Genomic DNA, 24,013 nt, shown 5'->3' with positions numbered 1-24,013 from the left:
ATTTCAATGGCCAGGTGGTCCTTATAAAGAGGTGGTACTGTAACAGGTTTCTGTATATAAGTCCTTCTGACTGACCTGCAGTGCGAGTGCAGCCAGGCTGACTGCAGAGTTGCTCGGACAGTGCGTCCTCTCCTCCAGCACATCTCTCCTCAGCTGCAGGTAAAACTGGTGCCGGGTCAGCTGGTGTCTGCAAAGGGCAAAGGTTACAAGGGTCAGGTCAGGGCAAGGGTCAGACCTAGATTTATCTAATCATTTGAAATATTCCACTACCCAAAAATTCATACTAAAATAACACCTTAAAAGTGAACACTGTTATCGATTTGTAAGTTAAAGAACAATTCATATTATAGTATCACACAATGTAAACTGAAACATCAGCATTTCATACTTTTTAGAATTTTGTAACTCAAAGTCTACATTTATCTAGATTCTACAAATCAAAACCAATCTAACACACTATTTTTAATTATATCAAGGTACAAAAGATAGTAATTTTAGAAAAAGACTTAATATGAAAATACAAGTTAAGGAACTTACTTGAGGCTGGAAACATTCTCCACATAGTATTTGACCCTGAAGAAGACAGTGAACTTGACCTCTGACCCAGGACGACCTTTGCCCTCATCCTTCCAGCCTGCAGGTGCGACCTTGGCCAGTTTTTCATCAGGGTCGAGGAAGAACAGTTCTGCATCTGTAAGGTGGAATACAGCAGGACAGAACAGATCAAGACAAACAACACTGATTTTTCTAAAAAAAAATATATATATCAGGTCATTCAATTGATGTCCCATGTTTGAGGATGGACACACCTCGAGTACATTAAAGAACCCACCACACGTAGCCAAAAAACAGTAGGGGTCCTTCCTGCTGTCTGGATATGCAGCTTGTACTCTTCAGTACAAACCTGGTGTCTTACGCCATGAGAGTATGCAGTACATAAAACAAACAAACAAAGCAGCGTGTTGTAATCAGTAGGTGTGTTACACCATGAAGTGGTGTATCAGTTATGCAATACAAACAAAGTGCTGGAGCAATGGCCTGGTGGGAAGAGTGTTTGCCATGCATACGGTAGGTCGTGAGTTCGATCCCGGCCTGGTCATACCGGAGACTCTAAAAATGGTACATACTGCTTTCTCTGCTTAGCACTCAGCATTTGTGAACGAGTATGGAAGAAAAACACACACCACTACCAGTGGACTCGCCCCCTGCTGTAGTGATTGCAATGATTATAAGTTTTGTGGCCCAAGGGCTAGAGAAACGGAGATGGGTGCCGACCTATGAACCATCGATCCGGGAAGGAACTTTGACTTTATTTAACACAAAGAGAATCACCTTTGAGATGAGCGAGTCCGAAGAAGAAGTGCTCGACCAGTCCCAGCTGTGCCACGATCATGTCGAACAGTTGCTTAGCAACCGTGGTGACATCACACACCAGGCTGAGCCGCTGGCCGTTCAGCATCACCACGATGACCTTCCTACGACCTTGGGGAAGCTTGCTGCCTTTCGCCTACATTGTACATTGTACAGAACAGAATGCATTGAGAGATCAACTTACACATGAACAACAGGACTTAGGGCATTCCTAAAAAAGTTTTTAAAGCCCTGGCATGGAAATATTACTGGCCAATAAACCCATTACATAAAGCATTAATAACAACAATGTGTATATTTTTTTCTTATTCTAAAAGTAATGAACATGCATGCAGAGCTAATTACAATGGAAATTAATGAATAGATATGTCAACTGACAAGTTCACACCTCAGACTACAAAAACTGCTTTCTTTACAGGGACGATTATATATCACTTCTGTCAACATTCCAATGCATTCAACATGCTCAAAGCAGTCAAATGTGGTAAAATTTTAAATTGTAAAGGAAAATCATGTTGAGCCTATCACATGTTTGAATGATAACAGAAATGGGATGTACATGCAGGGCTCGAAATTCATCTTTAAAAATAGGTGCACTGGTGCACCCAAGCAAAAAATTTAGGTGCACAGAAACAATTTTGGGTGCACCACATAGAATAAAGCTGAATGTCAGCAAAACATATTTAAGTCTAGAACATCAATCTGTAATTTTATACCTAACTTCAAAATTTCAAAGAAGTAATGCATCGTACAAAGTACTACAAAGGTTATATTACTTTTTCAGATACTGGAATTTCAAGAATGTTTTCTATACCAGTGTACAATTTATAGTACCTCTACCCTATAGTCTACCAAAATATCTAGGTGTACTGGTGCACCCACAGTCAAAAATTAGGTGCATAGTTTTAATTTTGGGTGCACACAGGTGCACATGCACCCACTATTTTGAGCCCTGACATGTAAGAAATTTTTCTAGTCTGCAAAAGTGTGTACAAATGTCCATGACTGTGATTAGCGTTACGCATGCAGAGGAGACGTTACAGAGAAGGACTGGACAGAACAGGAGAAACCGTTACCATGGGCTTTTTCATCCACTTTGGTACCTTTGAGTTTGCCTTCCTTTGCTGCGGTGCGGATGGAGGGAAGGATAGAGAGAGTGAGTGGAGAGGTATGCTACGTCTACAGGCAATAGCCGCACCTGGTCAAATCCTGAAAAAAGCTTTTAAAAAGGCTGGTAAGATACAGAAAGGTGCAAAAGTTTTTTGAAAGTTCCACACCTTGTTAAGCATGCAAAATAGGGATTACTTAGTACAATATAAAGAGAAAGGTATGCATACAATAGACCGATCCTGACTGTCAATCATAATCAACAGTTCAACCAATGATAGCCTGGCAAATAGCGATTCAACCAAAGAGATAGCGGCCGCATATCCATCAATATTTCTAGATTATGTTTTTTTTTTCATTCTACATTTTGACAGAGGTAACCTGGCCTATGGAATCAGTCTATTATGGCATCCGTATCCAAATAACAAGTTAGAATATACTGCTACCACCAAGTGACTTTTGAAAATGATTGTCGGGGGCCAGTGTTAATAGTAAACTTTAGTGGTATGTTTGAATGAAAGTTCATCTGTGATGGTAATGGACATGATAAATATTTCTACAGTGTTTCTAGCTTTGCTGCCCCGACGGCTGACTAAGCTATGGGAGAGAGTGAGTGTGAGTGAGTGTTTCTAGTTACAAGAATATTCATCAATCAGTGACTTGAAAAGGTAACGAGATACGCACCTCCAAATTTTTTATGTGTAGTGTTTACTCCGCAAGAAGGCAGGGAGGCAGGAAGATCTACACAAGTCTCGTCCAAGTCTCGTGTTCTTGTGAGACTAGGACACTCTGTGATCAAGATGTACAGTCGACATCGAAAATTTGGAGGTGCGCATCTCGTTACCTTTTCAAGTCACTGATTGATGAATGTTCTTGTAACTTGTTATCACACGTGACTGATGAATCTCTTCAACGATACACTGTTTCTGTATGCAATGTGAAGCTGTTACCAACAAGCTTTCAATCACACTTCTGCTCAGGTCATGTGACATAAGCTTCGGGTCATTTCAAGTTAAGGAGGATCAGAGGACTGTAACTTTTTGTACGGAAATAGCGTATAAGTCTCCTCAATTTAACTAACAAATAGTAGATTAAATGCCATTGATAAGAACATGTAACAGGCCTTAAGATGAGAACTACACATAATACTTACGGCAGGAGAGGGAGGGACCTCCAATGAGATGGCAGGCTCACTACTCATCTGCACAAACTCTGGACCAAAAAATGTCTACGGACATAACCAATATCAAAATTATGGAAAGGTAACATGATTTGGAACCATACTGTGGCATAGAGCCAGTAAAACAAACATCATAAATACATGCTACATGTAGCTTGATGTACTACAGCCAAGAGAGAAGTTTTGTTTTCTTAGGAGGAATAGAGTTTAAATGTATGACTATCAGTAATTTTGGAAGAGTGTTCATACAGATCAACACAAGAGTTTCTAATGATCAATATGACCACACTTTTTAGGTATGTGCAGGCCTTTATAATCTTTTTCGGTGGCTATTGAGTTCTACAACTGAACAGATAGTAAAATCCGAGGTAAAATTTGTGAATGGGAATAGTGACAGAATTTTTTTTTTTTCAAGATGGGAAAAACAGGACAGGCTATTCCAAGAAGCAACAACATTTTTCAAACATTATTTGAAGTCGTGAAACAAGTCTTAAATGTTAATTTCCAACACAAAAATTGGACACCTAAATTTTCAACTGTACAACACCAGTCTTTAAAGTTACTTTCTAATCTAGATGTAGAATATCCTTCATACAAAAGGCTTTGAACAATATAGTACGTCTCAAATTCTTGGTTAACAGGAATTTTAAATTAAAAATGCTATATTGGAAAATCAACATGAAAACAGAATCTCAGAGGAAAGTCTGCACTTTGGTGCACACAGTTTCAGGAAGTGAACAGGGTCAGGTGCAAGTTTTTACCCCAGCCTTCTGTTTTAATGATGTCCTGGGGCTAAGATTTTTTTTCAAATATCTGTTAACCAAGAAATAAAATTGGTGTAGCCTTATGTCTCAACAATCCTCTGTTACTTATGTTACGCTTTTGTCATAAGTTTAATTTCTTTGTTATAGTGAATCAGATGATTTTACTGTTTTGTAGTCTGGGCCCCATTGAAAATCAATTTCACCAAATCAAATGGGCTGTCTGAAAATTCAAGGAACAAAATAAAAAGAGAAGACGGTTTGTAACAGAACTTTTGAAGGTCACCTTGAGTTTGCGCTGAGTCGTGCTACGTTCCAGCGGCACCTCGGCCAGCGGGTCCCGGCTCAGGTCCATCTCTGCAGGGGGTCTCGCTCCGCCGCCCTCGGACGCAGGCGGGCTGCTCACATCTCCCATCATCCTTTGCTCCCGGCGACCCATGACCCGGGGGTTTTCTGGGACATCCCTAAAAACGTGTAAAAAAAAGCAATGGGTTTCATCTACAGCAAAAGTACCAAAATGTGTGTAGATGAGCATCATATGAGACAAATTTAAGAATAATCTCATCATCATCATCATCGGTCCTCCTCTAACGAGGTGCAGCAAGTGAAGTTTGTTCTCCAGAATTTTTTGTCCTTCATTGCAGAAAGGAGTTCCTGTCCTTCCAAATTAGTTTCAGTTTCTATGAGTTTCTATCACTAGAAAAAAACAGCCTTAACGTACAAAAACTACTGAGAATACAAAACTGTAATATCATATCTGTGTGTTTCCTTGCAATTAGCCTTCGGGCATGAGTTTACAAATAAGGAAGAGAGATAATAAAACAATAATTATAGACATACATCCTCACAGCCTACATGGCATAGTTTTCCCACTTGTTACATTTGTAGAAGTTATATGTCTGCAATCTGCAGTTTTAAAGGAAAATTACACCATCTTTTAAAGGTAACCTATTAGTAAGCAATATTAGGGCATTGAAAGTCATATTTTTAAAATCAATTTTTTTATTGATTTCTATCCAATAGTAAGTTTCAATAACACTATCCCATTGCATATCGACCATCGTGGAGCAAAAATGCGATGTTGTTGTGTGGTGGGAACTCATTGAAAATCTGAGCACTTGGAGGCCAGCCATCATTTCAAATCTTCCGAACATGCGCGATTCTGACCGATAAGTCCCGAACGCTTCCGGAGAAATAATCACGTGGTCATGGCTCAATGTGCTCAGGCATTGATCCACGCGGCCAGAAGTTACCGAAAATTGTCTACAGAAAACCGTTACTGGATTCTAGGCTGATTTTTGGGTGGTACCAATAAATAAAATACTCCTTTTGCTGCTTGTTTCTGCGCTCTCCAAAGTATGAAATAATGATGCAAATGTGCTTATATGGGGACGTAAATGTCAATTTCAATTTCCCCAAACAGATTTGCTTTCCCCAGAATATTTCACGCTTTACCCCCTGAAATCGCTTAGGGCACCTTTAAACTATAGATGAAGAGTAGTCAAATCCTATACAGGCAGGGTTTTGTATTCTCAGCAATCTTTGTTTCTACTTTATGCTGTTAACATGTAATAAATTAGTCTTAAATTTGCCTCATATTAGCTTCAAATTGGTTTGTGTTTTTTCCAATGGATTGTTTACCTTATTTGGTCGTAGCCATTTCCGCCGGAGCTGTGGTGACTGGCAGCCTGACTCCCATCATCCCCCATTCTCAAGGCGACCCTTGACCCATACTGAGGGTAAAGGTCAGGACGGTAGCTCCCTACAAGGAAAATACAGCGTGAAAAATGAAAACTTGATGCTGCAGATATAGTTTGAGGCAACTTTTTATGCGCACAGGTTGTCTTGCAAACAAGACAAGTAAAAAAGACCTGACTGAAATGATGTACGATAGAGAATACTGTAAGGCCACACCAATTTAATTTCTTGGTTAACAGATTTTTTGATAAACTGCTAAATTCCAAAATCAACATGAAAACAGAATCTCAGAGGAAAGTCTGTACTTTGGTGCACATAGTTTCAGGGTGTGAACAGGGTCAGGTGCAAATTTTCACCCCAGCCTTCTGTTTTTATGATTTTCTTTTTGCTAAAATTTAAAAGAAAACGTTAACCAAGAAATTGAATTGGTGTGGCCTAAGTATAACCAAATGGCAACAAAAACACTAAATCATGACTGATTAACAGAAAAATGGTTCACCCTGGGTGAAGGTGTTGTCGGATGGAATGGACGTGCTGTCGTCGCTGGAAAACTCGCTGAAGGAGCCGTCGCTATGGTAACCAACGTTGTCTCGGACAGCGTCCGGTCGGTCTGGGAGACAACACGATATGGAATGGTACGGTCATGGGATGGGAAAAACAAAACGCAAGAACAAAGATGGATGAACATCATACAACGGAAGTTCAATGGTCTGCGGGTGTGTAGGCAGGATAACTCAACAAGTTGCGTATGAATAAAAAGACAAAACCAAGAGATTTATTCCACCAAAATTTTGGTGACCATCTGTCACCTTTTTCAAGGCAATTCTGACTGGTTCACATTGCAGTGCAGCACAGGTGTTGCTGCTTATACATAATTAGATGCATTCCCAAACGCAAAATATTTACATATGTACAATCACAGGAGGTGACATCACTATGCGGTCCCAAACGTACAGAAGTGTAACACATACATTTCTTAAGGATGCGGTCCCAAACGTGACTTACCAACCTGATGAAACTATTCACAGAAGTTGCGTATGGATTTTGATAAAATTTTGTCAGCAGATGTTGAAGACCTTAAGGCTAAAGGAAAATGTACTCAAATTTTGGGCCTGGCCCTGGCATCTATCGTTAGAAATGCAGCATTCCTCTAGTGTGCAATATCACCCCTTTACATTTTATAGTATGTTCCGTTCAGCATAGGTATATACACAGCTTGGACCGTAACACTCTATTACAGGGGTGTACAGTTCACTTCCCCCACTGTCCAGCTTTGCTGTACTAAGACACCCCTTAATATATAGTAGAATATTCCATTCACCTATAGCTTGACATACATAGCTATACATAGCTTGGACTGTAGCACTCTATTACAGGGGTGCACAGCTCACCTCCACCGGCATCGGGCCTTGCTGCACTCAGTCTCCTTCTCCTCTGCTTGAGTCGTTTGTACGCGTCGCTCTGTAAATCTGGCGCCGCTTCGGAGCTCAAGTCGTCCGGGGGAGCGGGGAGGGCCCTGCTGAGTGGTACGGTCCGGTTGTCGCGTCTTGCTGTGGCCCGTGGCCTCGTCAACGGTTCTGTGAGGTGCGACCTTGTCACACCATTCCTGAACGGGAGGAGAACAATCTTGATTAATCTCCGAGAGTCACAAAATTGACGCGAACATGAATATACTTGCAGTACATACACCTGTACATGTGTTCCCCTACCCGTCAAGTCGTCCACAACGTCACACAGAAGAACCTTCCTCCCAGCCACCGTTAAACTCTGGAACTTTCTGCCACATGACATTATGACTCTTAAGGACAAATGAAAATTTAAGACTTGTATTAATCCCCACCTTAGTGTCCCTCGCCAGCGCCCTACTATATAGATACGGGTCAGCTGCTAAGCTAAGGCATGGTGCCAAGCATAGAAAAAAAAAAATACGCTGACACTGTTTTTTTTTCCCTCATACCAGACACTTGGACAGCATGAAAACTGATTGACAAGAAAAGCTACCGGGTAATTGTTAATCAATACAGCCCATTGCAGAACTGTGGTTCACCCCCTCCAACCAATTTTTGGACACCCCGTCTATAAATCCTAGCTAAAAGCCTGGTCCCAGATACTAACCTGCTCTCGTACGAGCTTGAGCTGAGGACAGAGAGAGTGAGTGAGGATACTAACCTGTCCCTACGGCTGACTAAGCTATGGGAGAGAGTGAGTGAGGATACTAACCTGCTCTCGTACGAGCTTGAGCTGAGGACGGAGTACCTCTCCGGGTCCCGCGCCCGTCTGCGCGACCGGCGGTTGGTCGGCAGGTCGATCAGGCTACGGGGGCGCTGCACTCGTGATCGCGAATCCTCCACATTACGGGGAAAACTTTGGAGACTGGGAATGAAAATTTTGTTATAAGTATTGATCAGGGCTGTCTCCAGGACCCGTCCCTCCGTCCCAGGATGGAAATTTATGACTTCCATTGTTCATGGAGGTACAAAAGCTCCAAATGTACAGTGCAGTACAACACGTACAGTACGTTTGTGAAGGTTAGACATCCAGGTAAACAATATATAAAGACAATTCAAACTCTACAGCTGGGTAAAAATTTGGAGATTTATTTCTGACTTTTCGCGAGTGACATCCATCACTCTTCTTCAGCGTCACTAAAGTGAACTAACAGACCTAGTAACCAGTACTTATATACAATTAACTAGAAAAAACAGTTTTTACATGGCAAATCACACATGTCATGCATAAGCGACATTGTAATGTAAAAATCAATAATTTATAACACGTACAGTAAGATAGTTCTACAAAATTGATGAATAAAAATTATTGATTTTGCTAGAAGAATGTCCCATTTCAATTCAAGACATTTCTTGAATGGACTGAGCCATAATATTAGCTTGTATTTGCCTTACAACAGTCCTATTTAGGACTATTCCATTGAAGAAACAGGGGATCGACTGTACCTTTTTCTATCTGGCTTGAGGCTCTCTCTGTAGGCCACCAAGTCTCGAGTAGTGACAGGGGAGCTGTGCCTCCCGTATCTGCTGGGAGAATGGTTTCTTCCTGTTCAACAAATGAAGAAAATAGAGGTTAATGATATAAAAAAATCACAGATCTTTTTTGAACCTTGGAGCTAACATTTTTGATAGGAGCTAGCAAAAAAACGTAAAAGCTGACATACTGGAGTTGGCTGTAGTGTTTTGGTTAAAGCTCTACTTTAAATTGATGCTCAATTCAGTACAGAGGGAGTGAGTGCACAATTTTACTGTATCAGGTAGTACATTTCCTACTACAGTCAAACCTTCCCAAGCAGACCACTCAGGGGACCAGTATAAACTGATCTTTGTGGACAGGTGGTCACAGTCATATAGACAGGATTTTCCGCCAGGAGGTCCTTATGTAGAGGTGGTCACTTATACAGGTTTGGCTTAAATACTATTGGCAAGTATTGTATAGTTTCATAAGCGTTAGTTCACTTATTCAACCACTGATTTCTCAAGTCTTCATCAAACACAGAAGCTCTGACAGAGGAAAGTTCGTACTGTAATCCTTGTGTCTTGTCGAAGACTGCCCTGGTCTGGAGAGCTTGGTTTTGATGGGAGACCGGGACCGAGAGCGACTGTTGACCTGTGACCTTGGTCGACCTTTGTCCCCTGGCCTGGTGGGTTCATCTTCAACCAGCTGGTCAAGCTGCGGATAATAAACAGTTTTAACAGGGAAGTTCATCTGTGTTGGTAAGCTAAATGATGGAAAAATCTTAATTCTATATATCAAACAAACACTGGGAGAAATTGTAACCTATCCAAATTTTTCCCATCAGGCGAAATGGCAGCAGCTACTGCAGCTTCTGGGATGCGACAATGCAGCTGGTACTTACATGTACTGTAAACAAATTTCACTTTTCAGAAATGAACTGTATAAGCTTGTAGAGAACCTATTTCCGTACTTCACACATATATAATAAGTACTGTACAAAAATCCATATTCCTAATGCGACTAGACAAACCTCCCATTGAAAAACACGTCTGTTCTTTTATATCTACTATAACCGAAAAGTGAGGAGAAGTAGAATTTATCTAATGATAGTCATATTCTTTTATATCCGTTAACTGTACTTGTATTTTGTTTTGTTGTGACCTGTACTTAGCCAAGTGTGGCAGAAATGTGCAATAAAGGTCTTCATTCTGTATAAAACTAGGAATGAGTCCACTCTACTTTATACTGTACAAAACTGGTTACGCTAAGAGGTAGATAACTGGTCACACAAAACAAACAAACAAACCTCGGGCAGACTGCCCAGCACCAGTTTTGCCAGCTGGATGACCTGAGAGAAGGCAGAGACGGCGTGGCCCTTCTGGTGGTGAGACGAGCACAACTGGGGAAAAACAAACATTGTGTGAAGTTAAAAATAATGAATTACTGTAAATCTTGACATGTTCACTTTCACGGTTTGCAGTAACCCAACTATTGCGGATTCACCACAAATATGCATTTCTTAAGTACTACAGTAATTCACCGCCAAAACAATGAAGCCCCTGGGAAAATAAGTGAGTTCACCACTGTTAGAGTTACGTACTAGCTATAGGCAGTTTGAATTATCCTGTTCCAGGTATATAATTACATGATAATAAGTGTGCCCTACAGCAAAGCTGAAAAAAAAAACAATGAAGAAACCTAATTCTAACAACAACAAATTCTAAATTCCTTGCCAAGATGAAAACAAATTCATGAACATATCTGAGAAACATTGTGCTTGGAGTTATATTACCTACCAAGACTTGTCAGAGCCCTAGGCTTGATCACTGACAACCAAAGAGTGGTTTGAAGGGTGAAGAGAAAGACTGGCAAAGAAAAGAGCAAGAGATCTAGAGAGAATGAATGAAACAACAACAAAACAAAGTGGGAATCATGTTGGCAGGAATGAAAGAAAACTTAAAGAGGAAAAGACAACAGACACTTAAAAAGCCATAGGGAAATTGTTCCTGCGCATCGGTTTTAATGCGGACATCACCAAATTGCAATTGCCAGGTACATGTAACTGAGGTGGTCAAGAAGGACATTAAGGTGTGCAGTTTGAGTTCTTCTTGCATATTCCCAGTAAAACTCTCTCCAGTTAAATTCATTTTAATTTGCATTTTTGGATAATGTAGACAAGTAGTCATTACATGAGTGCAACAAGATTTATACAACACGCATAAGATTTCAATTACACGGCTGTACTTTAAATGGTGTTGTAAGAGTTACATCCTAAGTACAGCTTGAGCTCTTTTCCAGAAAAACGCTAAAGCTCTGCAGCTAAGTTTCCACTTTTCTCTTTATGTTTGCATGATCTTACCTCGAGTACTTGCATGAGCGACATCCTTCTGCTGGAGTTCTCCTCGCACATTCCCAGCAACACTTTCTCCAGCTCCGCTCCCAGCCGGGCGCGCCCCTTGGGGTGCTCGAAGTCCGCGCCCCAGTAGAGTGTCATGCCCAGAGAGTACACATACATCTGTGGGATATTCAATCTGCACTTTAATAGAATCTGATTACACGAGTGCGAGAGTGCCTGTTGTGTTCCATTCCAACGTTGAATAATCAAGGAATCGTCAGATTCATAAGGTGGAATTTTCTTAAGAAAAGGAAGAGGCTATCAAATACATGTATCTTAAAAGTCACTAGAGACCATGATTGAAAGAGAACAGGGATGGGTAGGACAAGTTTCTCAAAATCAATCCCCCCCTGGTTTTTAAATAGAATATTCCTTGACCTTCTCAGCTGCTGTCTCAAGGTCAGTGTTGATTGGCTGGAACATCTCCGGGGCGACGTACGAGTTCCCATCATTCCCTGGGGTCTCCATGGAGTCGGCGAACTGCACATGCCCAGTAGGTGTCAGCAGCAGGGACTGGGGGGTGATGATGAAGGTGGGCCCGTCTGTGAGGTCCCTGTCACCTAGCAACGGTAGAACATGGGGTTCAGAGTTCATCTGAGATTTCCTTTACATTTTACAGGTGTATTACAGCTGTTAACACCACTTTGAATAGTATTATTATCAACCCAAGCATTTTGGGTTGCCAATCACACATGTTCAACAACAGGGCATCTACAATGTTAATGTACATGCAAGCACATCTAACCCTAGGAAATAACAAACCATAAACCAGGCAGTGAATAAGTATGAGGGTACTGTAATTCTTGTTTCTTTCACTGTAACTTTATGTTCTTCATTGTTTTCACGGTCACCTCTGTACCTTGAACTTATCATCACCGTGAAAAACCTGTTATAATTCCTTCACACATCCATTCTGTAAATCACTTGCTGCCACTGTGAAGTGTCCATTTTCCTTACACTGTAAAATGTTGCTACCGTGAAGATAAAGTGAATTACAGTATCTGAAACCTGCAAGGTCAGTTGGCATAAACATGACATTGTGTTCTCGCCAGGCCTTTTCAGCATAGGGGCCCCCGATGCTGTGATCTGGACCCCCGATGCTGTGATCTGGACCCCGATGCTGTGTTTCAATGAGCATAGAGGTGTTTCTTTCTGGGAAGAACCTTTTATAAATCTTATAAAAAGTTCATATTTGGCTTAAGAATGAGGATGTGACAGAGGAAAAACTTAACTTCACCAAATTTATTCCTCAAAATGCAGGAAAGAGTGTTTTATTTGGATATGAATTTCAAAATTTTGTGCGGGAAGGTGCCAGACTCCCAACCATTATCATGTCTTTGGTACTCCGCGAGTGACTTGCGCCACGCAGAGTTGGCCCTCTGTACTTGACACCTACACTGTGAAAAAAATCCTGGTGAGAACACTGATAAAACATGGTACCTTTGAGGAAGAGGTCCTGTAGAGCCTCTGCACTCTGGCACAGCACACCCCACACCTCCCCCTCCTGGAGTGGACCGGCCCGCACCTGTAGGGCTTCCTCCAGCGACACCTGGAGGCTGACGGACACCGGCATCTTCCGTTACCTAGGCAACAGCAGGAAGGAACATGGATCACTTTTGACAAATAATTTAAACATTACACACAACAAAATGTATTTGCTACCCTGGTATTTAGCTTTCAAGACAAACTCTGACCCCGTTCACACTCAAAAAGTTTGATCGGATTTAACAACAATGTTGCAAAGCTACATGTAGATATGAGGTAAATAAGTAGGCATTATTAGGTTGAGAAGGTTGTACATAGTATGGAGGCATGTGACAGTGTATTTGCAGAAAATATTTTCAAATTGCAGAAGAAAATTGTGACATTGTGTAATATTGTAGAACACTGAAAAAAAAGTATTTCTAGCACTGCTGTTAGACACACCAATTTTTTCTAGCAGCTCTTGTTTTGTACTTTCCAACAAAAGGTTACTTAAGTTTGATTGTCTGCCAATCTAATTGTATGATTATGTATATGTATAATTAGGAAATTGAATTGAAAAATGATGAACCAATTGAAAGAAACAATCAGAATGGGAGGACAGGTAGTAGACAATTAGACCGCGGCAATTGAATATGTTGGTTCTCAAAATGATGCTTGTCTGAAAGATCAACAAGAATACAGTGTCCGAGGCTAGGGAAAAGTCTACACAGTTTCAGAATTCCTCCCAGTCTTCTGATTTCATCTTGTCCTCTTGCTTAATTTTTACATTAAGGCCACACCAATTCAATGTCTTGGTTAACGGATTTTTTTATGACAGAAGGCTTTGGTGAAAACTTGCACCTGACTCTGTTCACTCCCTGAAATTGTGTGCACCAAAGTACATGTACAAAGTAACTTTCCTCTGAGATTCTGTTTTCCTGTTGATTTTCCAATCTAGAATTTTTTCTAAAATTCTGTTAACCAAGAAATTAAAATGGTGTGGCCTAAGGTATATATATGTCTGAGAAACATGGAAATATTTTGGTTTGGCCTTAATTACTGCAGCAGGCCTCACATGTTGGTACATGTAACATAGTACCAGCCACCCCTGTGTATCTTCCATTGGGAGACCGCGTTGACGGAAGTCGCAGCTCGAGGTACGTGCTCCCGTGGTCATACCTCCTTCTACGTTGGGAGTTTGGAGCTCACCTCAGTATAAAACCAGGTGAACTCATTGACCCTTTTCGTATCAGTATATGGTTTGCAGAGCAGTTCCTATAGTAGCCTCAGCGTGGCAGTGTTTTTTTCCTCTCCTTCCAATATCATACATGTCCTCTTAGACACTGAGATGGTTTATCAGTATAGCCTCAACTTGCAGCTCATGGTTTATTTCATCCTTTGAAGGCTTGCTGTGCATATGTAACACTTTGCTGACATCTATCATCAGCTCTGGAACTAGTCAGAAAACTGAGATGGTTTACCGGTATTATTGATAAGCCTCAGCATGCAGCTCAACATTTGTATCATCCTTTGACTGATCACCATGTACATGTCCATGTAACTCTTAAAAACTTTGCCAACATCATAATTTATATACATGTACAGTACTGAACATGTACTCTTGAATCAGTTACAACACTGAGGCAATTTACCAGTACGCCAAAGCATGAAGGCTTCAGTGTAACTCTCAAAAACAAACATCAAACAAGTACTCTTGTACCTGTCACCACATGTACATGTACACTGAGATGGTTTTCCAGCTAGCATAACCGCTACTAATCATGCAGCTCTTAGTCTTACTAGTCTTAGTTTGCTTCATCGTCTGTGGGCTTTACTCAGAAGCTGACTCTGCACTGCACCCTGGCTGCAAGGCATCCACAACAGACTCTAATTCGACCCCACAGTTACGTATCGCCTGTTGGCGCGCTAAGATGACTGCACTGCCCGACGTGCCGGCAAACACAACTCGCTTGTACGCTCACTTCAGCGGCATCAAAAACCTGACGGTCGTCCATCTACTCAAGAATCTGACGTCGCTGAATTTACGATGGAACGACATCGAAACCGTGGACTGGATGTCGCTTCGCAACCTTCCCGCGCTAGAATTCCTCCACCTGTCCGACAACAAACTTACGAGCGTGAGCTTGGACGTCGTCATCGTGTATCTGCCACACCTGATGTACGTTAACCTTGCAAAGAACCGGTTAAAGTCCTTCACGTCGCAGGACCTTGGGTTCCCCCGCTTAACAACAGCGAGCGTCGAAGACAATCCGCTCGCCTGCGACTGCGCCATGACGTGGCTGATCACCAAAGTCAAGTGCATGGAGGCTGATTCAAGGGAAGGTACGTTCGTCCCTTGCTCCCAGTGTCCGCACTGCCTCCTCGTCGCAAAAGACCACGACACAAGCTACGTATGCGCGAGTCCCAGCCGCCTGAAGGGGCTTCCTTTGCTGAAAGTCTCGGAGAACGAAACAGAATGTGACGCGCAAATGACGGAGATGACGGCCACAACGGCTGGAGCCACCTTTCGAACAGAACGGAGTGGGAGGGAAGCTACGTCAACAGCCCGTGCTGTCGAACGACGAAGCCTACAAACTGTTAAATCGTTCATGCATCTTTACTTTCCCAACTCCACCGCACTGCCGAATCTCCCCCAGGCCACTTTTACCGGTACCACCGAAGAAGCCGCGAGCTCATCTTTCACCTCAGGAGAACCAACCAGCAGCTGCAGCAAACCATGGCCTGCTACTGATCATGAGGTTGTCGTTATCGATCATGACACCATCAACACAACCAGCAAACCGAGGCTCAATGGCCACTACATTGTGGTCATCACATCCGGCATCAGTTTGGCGTCAATGGTTGTGCTTACATGCATGATTAGAAAGCTCTGTCCAAACCACGGCTCGGACGATATTGATAACACCGTGGCTACCAATTATGATATCCCCCTCCAGCAGATACATTAGCCACTATGTAATAAGGAGTCCAGCGGTTACAAAAGTCAGCAACCCAGACGGTTGAGGGGGTTGAGAGTTTGAATCCCAGATGTATATACGACTAGGGGTGGATACCGGTTCGGCTTAATAAGGTCCAAGTCCAAGTTAAGGTCCAGAGATTTAGGTTCAGGTCTGGACCTGAACCTGGACCTGATCCTGTGCAGTTGATGTTTTGTTTTATTAGACAAATATCAAGCATAGAGAATTAATACTGACATGCACGACTATAAAAGTTTCTTAGTGAGAAGACTTTTAAGATAAACCAGTGTTTGATATTTGAATGTTGCACTTATTTTAAATGCCTTTTTTGTCAGAGGGGAGACTTAAAACACTTTTAATCAAACAAAATAGAAACATATATTTGTACTTTGTTGAGGTTTTTTGGACTCAGGTTTTGGCTTTCAGGTTTTCTGGACTCGGTTCTTGGATGTTATAAAGGTCCGAATCAGGTCCAGCGAACCGGTATCCACCCCTATATACGACCTGACCAGATGCTAAGCTGTGATCCATGTCTGATTCTATTTGTCAGAACAGGGGGAAACTTCCTGGTACAATAAACCGTCTTATAGTTATATGGTACAAAATTACTTTTTCCACTAAACAGTGCATTTTCATTATCCGAGGAAAATCTGCTTTTTTATGATCATGAATTGAATTTTGTGTCTTGATAATGTGGCAGTTCTGACTTTTAAAAGATTTGCACGTAGTAACACTATAGGTCTAGAGATACTTTCAGTTTTTTATGTAAATACATGAATATATGTTACTAATTATTAGTAAGAGTGAGAGAGGCTATTCTGAAAGACAGAAAAAATATGATTGTGTGATTTACCAATTGTTTACTTGTAGAAAGTGCATTGTCTCGTACTTGATGTCATTTAGTAAAACTTGCACGGTTATCTGATTCTTTTCCCCCTTTCTTTTAGTTTGATTCAAATCAAAGTTTAAATTTAACACTAGTTGCGTACCTTTATCTTCTGGCCGAGAAACGCACAAATCCAGTGCAGATGCATGTCTTAATACTGACATGTTCATTGATGTAAAGTTTATCAAAACATGTACTAAGTAGATCAATGTATACTATATAAATAGAAACTTTGTGGTACAATGTTTTATAGCCAGGGTATCACATCACTGTAACAGGGTTCTAGCCAGGATTTTCATTCAGCGTACTAGTATTTGGTATTCGCTAGCTATAGGTGGGGGATGGTGTACAATGTAAACTTTAAGGGACTTGGTCCTTCCACATTGAGGAGATTTTGAAACTAATTGTAACTGTGTAAGGTGAAAAGTTGGCATTATAAGGGTACCCATGGGATGACTCAATTGTTCATCTATTTATTTATCTTAATTTATTTACTGAGGATCAACCAAGGGCGGTTTTCAATGCGCCCTGCAGGCATACATAATCAAAGCATACATGTACTGCTGAAGACTGTTTGTGATCAGAAGGATTTTTGGGTCAGTCTGGAGGATCATATTATTAACATTTTTCACATCATTCATACGAAAAGTAAATTTTTGCAAAGTACCACTATGCTACTACTAGTACTAGTAGTAGTTGAAAATTAAGCGTAATGGTATTAATCTAGCTGTGGTAGTCAGAAATCATTATCATGGTGGCCCATTACGCTAGAATACACGGACTAAACCCCTGCTGTAATGTAGAAGTTTATTGCAAGTTCATGCCCGTGGGCTAATTGCAAATACATGGTAAAAACATGCTATTAGGGAAAAACATACATGCGTCAGTAAACTGTGTCTGACTTTATTTGTTGTAACAATAGGCTACTGGTACTAAATACAATTGTTGGCTATATCTAAACTAGCTGGGTTTGACTTCTTTTTTGGAGGCAGTGGAAGACGAAAAGTCCCACTTTTTCTAGTATTTGTGGGTTCTGTGATTTCAAGAGAAATGTAGCTTTTTGTTCATCCGTGAATGTGTAAAAGTAGGGATATTTCGTGGTAACTTGTTTAAAAAATTCTTTTGTCACTGTTAAATAGACACTTGGAAATAAAATGTGTTTCGTCTTCGACCCCTTGGACATATAGTATTTACAAATTCTTTGACACACTGGTAAACTCTTACATAATTATGTATATCGTCCTCTTATGTAAACTAACCAGGATGGTACCCAACGGTCCCAACCCGCGCTGTTTATCTGGAAAGCTTGTTGGGGATAAATATTAACAAAGCACCTGGTCATGTTTAGAGCACATATACTGTGGTTAATGTTTACCTGTCCAGGTAACACACCTGTCTGTTTGTTTAAAACAGGTGTAACAACTTTCAACATAGCTGTAGCAACACATTACATTGTGACTCAACGTTCGCAAGTGTGAGTCATTCTATGAATTGCTTTAAGTGTTTTGTTGCTGTATTCAATGTACTTGTAATGTTGAGTGGTCCGCAACATCAGCTTGTCTACCTGGCGCTCCACTATGTATTGTCTTATTGCAATTTTTTAATAAAGATCTAGAACGAAGAATATTCATGGTGAGTTTCTTTGTTGTGTTGTGATTGAAGATCAAAACTTAACAATAAAGAATAAAGTTTGCAGTCTGACAAATCTGTACTATAACAAGAAACTATGAGTCACATCTCACTCATAATATACAATTTAAGCTCTACTACTGGATAAATAATTACAAATATTATTTCTAGACGTTTCGAGTGACATCCATCACTCTTCTCCAGCGTCACTAGAATGAACTAGCAGAATTAAAAAATACTTATAAACGTCTGGAAGTAATCTCTGTAATTTATCTAGTAGCACAGTTCTAATTGTATAATTGAGTATTGTTCACCTGGCTGTCTCATCTTTTGGACATCTGAAACATTTGCCTAGTACTGTATGTACTGAACTACAGAAATGAGGTAGAAACACTGAAATTATCATCCATACATGCACTTTTTATTCCTCTTATAATTCCAAACATTAACATTTGAGTCCCAAATTAAGTTCAACTTTACTTGCATTCTTTGGAAAAAAGGGACAAAATATATAATCCTCGTCATTTTACAAGCGTCCTTGTACATGTACGTACACAGTCACCACGTTGGATGTATGCATTACACTTTTTTTTAATAATCATATACATTTAAGTTTTGTGACATTTGAAAAATCTCATTTCCCTCTTTTCGGTCAAAGATAATTGCATTGCGAGAAATCTAAACGTTTTTAGTGTCTTGTCAAATTAGCAAATATTCTATCAATGTACATGTGGCAGCTAGAATATAAGTTGAGTCCGCCGTCACTTTGTCTTCATCCATTCATTTGCTATTTGATGTTTCTTTGATTGATAAAAAATAAATGAAACAGATCTAAAATCATAAAGGTGTATAACTTGAAGTCTTCTAAAAAATGTAACATGTACAGACAGAAAGTGACATGAAAAAATCCTTCAAGGTAGCTCTATAGCGATACATTGTGATCTATAATGATACATAATGTTATCATCTAAACAAGTAACGTCTGCTTGAAAAATGGTCTCCTGAGAAAAAAAAGCAAGATAACTTTACTAGTAGTAACCTTTATTCAGAGGTTTGCTACATCCCAGTATCAATTCTGTATATCAGCACCCAAATGCCAGCCTGGGTAAGTAACTCCCAAAGTCCCACAACTTAAATACCAGATGTCAGCATGTCAACACTGGTAGTGAATACTGGAAATGCAGAAATGTTCGCAGTTTTCGCGGTGACTGTTTCACTGCGAACTGAAGACCACCACGAACATTTCTGTCCTATATTGTAGCAGCATGTGACTATGGCACTGCCGCAAACTTAGGGCCAATTTACACACTGCTTGTCTAGATATCTGGACTGCAGATATCTGCCAGGCGACAGCTTTTTTCTGTGTCTAAACAGGAATTTTATGGTCTTAATGAGGGTTTTGTTAGATGTCGGGAAAATTTCAGCCGACCACTCTGAAGCATTCGCCCGACAACTCAGCGGGAGTCCCCGACCGCTCCAGCCGGACGTCTAAACAGAATGTGTCGCGTAGTAGACATCTGGAGGTCGGGGTTCACGCTAGTTTGCATATTTGGCGGGCGATAAAGCGGGAAAACTTCTTAGCATCAAGGACCATTTGTTCCCAAACGGACGACGGACATCTTTCGTGATGCCAGATCGGTCGGTGGATCGGCCCTCCCCCCTCCGCCACGACAAGGGCAGCGAGTAGGAACGCAGCGTTGATTCTGACCGGTCGCTGTCGTCCTCCCCGGTACCTCAAACGCCTCTTACGCTCAACCCTTGCTTGCTGCCTCATGTTTAGCCACACGCGAGTCAGATAAAGAAAGAATACCATATTCATCATGACGAAAAACACAGGCGGTTCTCCCGCCATTTTGAAACGCGCGCAAAAGGTTAAATAGGGTCACGAGTGCAATCAGCGCGCTGCGTGAGTCCTGCGGTACTTCCTATCGGTGTGTATAAATGCGTCCAGATATCTAAGGCTCAGATGTCGGCGGATTTTTAGATATCTGAAAAAACTCTGTATAAATTGGGCCTTAGAACCACCGCAAACTCTTCATTATCACCTTAGTGTGAAATAAAAACCATGCAAACTAAAATGCATTCACAGTACTGCTAGCTGGTAGACCTACTCACATCTGTGAGCTATCTACTCAGCAAGCTTGACAGAGAAAAATCAGTGTCCCATGATATGACTATTAATATGAAAGAGAGAATTTGCTAAGTTAGGGTAATTCTTATGGCTGGCCATTGGCCAACTGTTGTTTTTGTATTAGCATTTTTTGGGGGAAACTGAGTTAACTTTTCATCCCAACATTTGCTTGAGCTTCTGCTGCCCCCACCCCCATGTCTTCTATCAACAGCCCTGTCTGGAAATGTGCTTCCTCTCAACAACTTCCTGCACAGACTGAGCCTCCATGGCAGGCCTTCGAGGATCGCCGATGTCTATTTTTGGGGAGCGCTGATTTCGCGATTTTCAGCATATCAGGGCCATGTTCTAATGCTGGGGATATCTATCGTCTCTGTGCCTCCATATAGAGGCATTAGAACCTGGCTCCGATATGTTGAGATTTGTGAATCTGCGCTCCCCCCCAGAGATGGATGCTGCGTCCTAGAAGGCCTGCGACGGAGGCTACACCGACTGATCGCTTCATCTCCAAGCAGATACGAATTGGTTCAGAAGAGTTGCCTAAGAATTACATCAAATCAAAATCAACTTACCAGTATTATAAAACTTGAGCGTGAACCAAACAAATCTGCTATTTAAGACACTTATTTTCAAAATGTGTGGCTGGTGTAATGCATTGGTCCAAAAACTGTGCCACCAAATTACTTTGCTAGTTTTGGCCTGTGTTTTCTTTTCGAATAAATGCATCCAGATATCTTTGGTCAGACTAAAAAACTGGAGCAGTTTATTACAATTTAGCACAAAAGAACCTACAAAACAAGTAGGAACCAAACACCTGTTTTCAGGACATGGAGCTGGGGCAAGGTTAGCAGCGCATCAATGGATCAATGATGTTCCAGAAATAGGTCAAGTAAAAGTTTACAACTGTGTGTGTCTGCTGGGAAGTAACAGCTGTGACCTGCAGTTTTATAGTTACTCTTGCAGGAATCTAAATAATTTTGTTCTCTGCTCACCTGCACGACTCGTTCTATTTCCCTTTTTGATTTTTTTCAATCAAAAAACAATGTTGTGAAAAGGTTCCAGGTAGTATCTAGTAAATAATTGTTTTTGCACAGCTGTCCATGTTTTTTTGCTTATACATTCAATATCATACATTTTGTACATGAAAGACGTACTAGTAACATGTCACATGTAAGATTTGATTAATTTGGGAGCTTTACTCTATTTGTAAATCAAAAATACACTGACACTTCTTTCTCTATTCAATCACATATTATGAACCTAACATCAACATTACTAACAGGATCTTTCAGTAGATGTATGTACCCGGTAATACTAGTATTGAATCCGGGGAAGGGCATCCTGGTTGGAGCTGCATTGCTCTTTCAGAAGGGACGTAAAAATGGGGGTCCCGTGATTGAGGAGGTGCCTTGAGCATGTTACAGCGTCATTACTCAGATGGGTACCTACTGGCTGTACTTCAGATAGATATTCTTTTGTTATAAACAACAATACTTCGACTGCCCCCCCCCCCATGTATAGAGATAACAATAACAAGATGTCATATAAATAATTAATTAGCTTTATCTCCGTTCTTTGTCGTAATATCAGTAACGGTGGCTTTGATAGATTGGTTAAAGCACTGAGCAGAGCAGCTAATATTTCGTCTGGCAGTTGATTTTATATTTAAAAAACGTCAAGATGTGTCAATCTTGAATTAGATGTGTAACGTGAACTGTTAGTATTGCATAAATGTAGTTTTGTGATCATGTTTTGTGTTATACCTTTCAACTGATACGATCTTTAACTGTTCGCGACAAAAATGAGCTAAAACACACACAAAGCAGGCAACATTCCTCTCTTTTGAAGATCACAGATGAACCTGAAAAAAGAAAACAAATGAAGAGAAGAAGAAAGAGAAGTTTATTTTGTTTACCTCTCTGTTGAGTCTGTCTTTCTCTGACTCACATCCTCGGTATCTCCTTTTCTTCCTGCAAGCTCCTTTTCTGATGCATTCCTCACAACAGGCGCCCACAAACGCCGACAAAAGCCTCCAGAAACCGGGATAATTCCGCAAAGTTTTGACTCTTCCCGAGTTTTTGCAGAATCTTCGCCTTTCCGGTTGAAAACTGTGCCCTCCGGAGTCGTTGCTATCTCAACCAAAAGCCGCCAGTTTCCACTTGAAAGCACACGCCTATCGCCAAAACATTCCCGTTTCCTCGACTCTGCAAAGCTTGGAGTTGCTCTAACTTGCTCCGAACTTGTTGATTTAGTGGTTAAAAGTCTGAAAAGCGCCCAGGAATATTGTAAATACGGCGGAGCCACTTGGAAGTTTCAAAAGTCAGCTGCCCTCCCACCTGCGTATTGATCGCAGGAAGTGATGACGTAGTCCACATAGTTTCAAAGATCGATCAACCTGCGCTTTTAGATAAAGTCGCTAGATGACACTGCTGCACTGCACGACAAAAGTGAGACGGACCGTTACAAGCGAGTAACCAGCAGTTTAATACCGCTGAAAAAAGACGCATGTCACGTCAACGAAAGATATATGATGTTTCTTGAGTTAACATTAACAATTTTCAAGGTCGCAATTGTTGCTACATTCTTCCAAGGAATGGGGAAGCGCTTTGATGTGTGCATATATATCCCTAACAACTTTTCTTCACGTTAGTTATCTTCAACAAACGTTTTAGACACCTCCCCTACTATACACCTATATGTACCGGTAGAATTCGGCCAATAGGGCGAGTAATGATTGGCCAGGAGTCAGTTCGCGGCAAGGGGTTTTTGTTCTTACCTTCGACAAGAAGTTTATGTTTTGGGGTGTGTGTCTCTGTGCGTGTGTCTAGATCTGTGAACACGGTAACTCGAGAATGCCTGGGCGGTTGCCTTGATATTTGGGTAGGTCTTGATGAGACCGAGATGATTAAATTTTGGGCTCGCTAGCGACTTTCCTTGGTACTGCAGGTGAATTTCCGGTTTTGATAGCTCGTGTTCTGGACATGCTATGGTCATGATTTTTGAGTGTTAGATAGCTCTTGGGAGGGAGAGTGTGTTGTGTAGGTTGGGCCCCTAACGTTTTTTTGCGAACAGCAGTGGCCGATTTTGAAAGAGAATAACTCAAGAAGGGGTTGACGCATCGTCATGATGTTTCGAATGAAGATAGCTTTAGTGAGGATTTATATAAACATATGCTTGTTATGAGAATCAAGATTTAATTTGCATACTAGTAAATAATTACCGCTGCATTCTATAACAGAACTATTGTAGTCACCCTTCTTTAGCAGCGCTGAAACCCGCTCGGGAAATGCTCGGCAAACCCTCCCGGTCTCAGCCCTGCTCTTTTAAACGGAGATTTTGGCTTCTGGGGGCGTCACCAGCAAACAGCTTTATTTAAGCCAATCACAGGAGTGGCACAAGCTCATCTTGTGCATAAACCGCAAAGGTCGCTGGGAAGTTATCAGCCAATC

At 41.1% G+C, this 24,013-nt stretch overlaps 2 protein-coding genes across 2 annotated transcripts; one reads left to right on the top strand and one right to left on the bottom strand.

Annotated features, from left to right (window-relative positions):
- Nucleotides 1–21: 21 nt before the first annotated feature.
- Nucleotides 22–23,115, bottom strand: LOC136448663 (tyrosine-protein phosphatase non-receptor type 13-like). The gene is made up of 17 exons (XM_066448303.1): nt 22,480–23,115; nt 12,920–13,062; nt 11,858–12,039; nt 11,444–11,599; nt 10,391–10,483; nt 9,651–9,798; nt 9,072–9,171; nt 8,338–8,490; nt 7,509–7,723; nt 6,617–6,727; nt 6,061–6,181; nt 4,706–4,883; nt 3,632–3,706; nt 2,448–2,495; nt 1,333–1,507; nt 538–691; nt 22–187 (listed from the first exon to the last, which is right to left on the bottom strand). The coding sequence occupies exons 2-17, from the start codon at nt 13,050–13,052 to the stop codon at nt 22–24; spliced, it is 2,208 nt and encodes a 735-aa protein (XP_066304400.1). The 5' UTR covers nt 13,053–13,062; nt 22,480–23,115.
- Nucleotides 14,875–15,912, top strand: LOC136448662 (leucine-rich repeat and immunoglobulin-like domain-containing nogo receptor-interacting protein 2). The gene has a single exon (XM_066448302.1). It carries the CDS (start codon nt 14,875–14,877, stop codon nt 15,910–15,912), a length of 1,038 nt encoding a protein of 345 aa, XP_066304399.1.
- Nucleotides 23,116–24,013: the final 898 nt, after the last annotated feature.

This window comes from Branchiostoma lanceolatum, chromosome 14 (assembly GCF_035083965.1).
Source record: "Branchiostoma lanceolatum isolate klBraLanc5 chromosome 14, klBraLanc5.hap2, whole genome shotgun sequence".
NCBI classification, from domain to species: Eukaryota; Metazoa; Chordata; class Leptocardii; order Amphioxiformes; family Branchiostomatidae; genus Branchiostoma; species Branchiostoma lanceolatum.
This window is presented reverse-complemented; position numbering and strand designations above follow the sequence as displayed.

Bases quoted from the DNA above. Each gene is read 5' to 3' on its own strand.
- LOC136448663 (XM_066448303.1), bottom strand. From the start codon at position 13,052: ATGCCGGTGTCCGTCAGCCTCCAGGTGTCGCTGGAGGAAGCCCTACAG. The intron at 12,040-12,919 runs GTACCATGTTTT...TACCGTTGCTAG, and splicing joins ACAGGACCTCTTCCTCAAAG to GTGACAGGGACCTCACAGAC. The intron at 9,799-10,390 runs GTTTGTTTGTTT...TATTATCCGCAG, and splicing joins TGCTGGGCAGTCTGCCCGAG to CTTGACCAGCTGGTTGAAGA.
- LOC136448662 (XM_066448302.1), top strand. From the start codon at position 14,875: ATGACTGCACTGCCCGACGTGCCGGCAAACACAACTCGCTTGTACGCT.